We start from the raw sequence: 3,147 nt of genomic DNA on the forward strand, positions 1-3,147 counted from the left end.
CAGGTCCACGAACAACGTCAAAACGTGCGTACAAAACTCCAAATGCCATCTCAACATCCTTTCTAACTGCTTCTTGTCTTTCGGCAAAGTGAGACTTTTTTGGCCATCTAGATTAGAGATAGTGTTCACAAAGGTAGCCCATGGAGGATACATACCGTCAACCAGACAGTAGCACATGTTGTACTCATGCCCATTGACAGTATAGTGGCAAGGAGGAGCTTTTTCTTCAGTCAACCTAGCAAACAATGGTGATCGCTGCAGCACATTGATGTCATTGTGAGATCTGGGCATGCCAAAGAAAGCGTGCCAGATCCAAAGATCCTTTGATGCAACTGCTTCAAGAATGATGGTGGGCTTCTTAATATGACAGTAATATTGCCCCTGTAAAGCTTTTGGGCAGTTCTTACGTTTCCAATGCATGCAGTCAAGAGATCCGAGCAAACCTGGCCACCCTCTTGCTTCCGAGATTTCTAAGACCCTCTCGGTGTATGCCACAGTAGGTTCTCTCAAGTACTGAGGTACAAACACCTCGAGCACGGTAATTACAACCTGACCATGGCATCTCCGCATGAGCTCTCAGACATCCATAGGTACTCGTCCCACGAATCAGCGATTGTGCCATAAGCAAGCGTCCGCAGTGCGGCCGTGCACTTCTGGTAACCAGGGAAACCAATCAATCCCACGGCGTCCTTCTTCAAGATAAAGTAGTCATTAAAGGACCGGACACCATGGTAAAGACAATCAAAGACACTTTTGCACATCTGGAAACGCCGGCGAAAATTGCCAGCACATAGGGCACCTGGGGCAAAGTAGTCATCCATCAAGGGGCATCAAATGGCCGCGTGCCCTGTTGCGGTTGAGCACCCGATGACTCTTAATCGATCCCATGAAATTGAGAACATGCTCTTCTGCACACTCCGCGTCTGCAAGGACCGCCTGCATCATTGTCATCTCATCCCTGTAGTCCTTCTAGTCGAATGAGCCGTCAGACGACTCAACATAGTGCTTGTATATGTATTCCATATCCGAAGCCATTGCTTTAAAGAAGAAGGGACAAAAATTTAGCACGAGCATTTCACCGAGCCGTTGTCGGGCATGGTGTGTATCGTAGGAACTGATGGTAGCTGCGCGGTGGTCGGGGGAGAGGTGCGGAACGGTGGCGGGGTAGAAGCGACTTGGAGCCTGGGTGTACCGTTCAAGGTGCCGGACTCGACGACTTCCGACAAGGGTGTGGTAGGGCGGCCGGGGTGGTGGAGCTGCGACGATGGCAAAAGAGAAAATTGAAGGATGGAGGTGCGGCGTCCAGAAGGGGGTTTGTGGGTTTTGGGTGGGTCGGGGGTGTGTTCGGACTCCTGCAAAGCCCCCCCCCCCCCCCCCCCAACCAGTTAGTCCCGAGTTTGCCGGAAAAAGTGTGCCTGGACCACTTGGCAGAGCAATACAAGACCGCGTTGGATGACTAAACACGTCCAACTCACACAGTCCAAACGGTTGCGGAAAGTTTGAGGGTCCGCTTTGAAGATGCCCCGACAAAAGGCGTCTCTATTCTTGCATACGGCAATCTCCTCTTTCTTAGGTTACCTCTCCAGCTCAGCCTAGATCCTACGTGGCAGCTGACAACAAGCAATAATGGACTAGAAGAAGTTTGAATTGACTTGGAGGAGCAGCAGCTGGAGTCCATGAATTTTAGTCGACAGACAACAACAAAAACCAAGTTTGAATTGGGAGGCAGTTGTGGGCCTTGTGGCCACGGACTAACAGTACCGAACCACTTGCAACGCGTGCTTACACACACACACACTATAAGATGACATGCACCACCCAAGCAGTTTTCGCCAAGAGCACTTGCGAATCAATTGCACACCAAACAAGGTTTCTTACCCAGAGTTGTTGCGTTTCTGCATACATAGCATACTTCAGCTAGATCCATGGCGAAATGCTGGCTGCTGCTCCACTTGTTGGCGTTTCTCTTGCCAGCGGCGAGCGCTACGTCGTGCCACACCGATGACCTCCACGCGCTGCAGGGCTTCGCCGGGAACCTCGGTGGTGGTGGCGTGCTCCTACGTGCCGTCTGGTCCGGCGCCTCGTGCTGCGGCTGGGAAGGTGTGAGCTGCGACGGCACAAGTGGACGCGTCACGGCGCTTCGGCTCCCCGGGCACGGGCTTGTGGGGCCCATCCCTGGAGCATCCTTGGCGGGCCTCACGCAGCTGGTGGAGCTCAACCTTGCCAACAACAAACTGATCGGCACCATCCCATCATGGATTGGTGAGCTTGATCACCTTTGCTACTTGGATCTCTCCAATAATTCATTGGTTGGCGAGGTACCGAAGAGATTGATACAGCTCAAGGGCCTCGTCTCCACTGGTCGTTCACTGGGTAACAGAAGAACACTCCAACAACAACAACAACCAAATATCATATCTGGGACAAACAACAAAGTCCGATCTGGTAGAACCAATGTTGTATCCGGGAACGACAACACTGTCATATCCGGAAACAACAACACGGTGGCTGGGAGCAACAATACCATCACAACTGGGAGCGACAATACCGTAACTGGTAGCAACCATGTCGTATCTGGGAGCAAACATATCGTAACAGACAACAACAATGTTGTTTCCGGAATTGACAATAATGTATCCGGGAGCTTCCACACCGTATCCGGTAGTCACAATACCGTATCCGGGAGCAACAATACCGTATCTGGGAGCAACCATGTCGTGTCTGGGAGCAACAAAGTCGTGACAGGAGGTTAATAGTTTGTCTGTCGATGTAGCTCACAACCACTTGTTGGGGCGAATTATGTTTTGTAACCTCATGGATGTCCCATCCTTTTTCTACTTTAAATAAAATTTCCAGAAATTATCTTACATACTTGCTGCCAAAAATATCAGCGGCGGCTTGCAGCTAATGTATACCAAGCCTGTTTGCTTACGTACAAATTTGCATCGTGGATGTATGCATGTCATGTGTTCTATTCTTTGTGATGTGTGATGCTTTCGTATCCTGATTCGGCATTTGGCCTGTGAATCACATGGCGAATTATACGTGCGTAATATCAGCTACTCCCTCCGTTCCAAAATATAAGTCTTCGTAGAGATTTCACTATGAACCACATAAGGATGTATATGATGCATTTTAAGTATAGAT

The 3,147-nt window shown here is 49.9% G+C and overlaps 1 protein-coding gene across 1 annotated transcript; it reads left to right on the plus strand.

The window, feature by feature from the left end:
* The first annotated feature begins 1,837 nt into the window (after positions 1-1,837).
* LOC109745392 (uncharacterized) lies at positions 1,838-2,867 on the plus strand. Its single transcript, XM_020339277.2, has one exon. The coding sequence runs from the start codon at positions 1,926-1,928 to the stop codon at positions 2,751-2,753; it is 828 nt and encodes a 275-aa protein (XP_020194866.1). The 5' UTR covers positions 1,838-1,925; the 3' UTR covers positions 2,754-2,867.
* Positions 2,868-3,147: the final 280 nt, after the last annotated feature.

The sequence above is a fragment of the Aegilops tauschii genome, chromosome 5 (genome assembly GCF_002575655.3).
Source record: "Aegilops tauschii subsp. strangulata cultivar AL8/78 chromosome 5, Aet v6.0, whole genome shotgun sequence".
Taxonomy (NCBI): Eukaryota; Viridiplantae; Streptophyta; class Magnoliopsida; order Poales; family Poaceae; genus Aegilops; species Aegilops tauschii.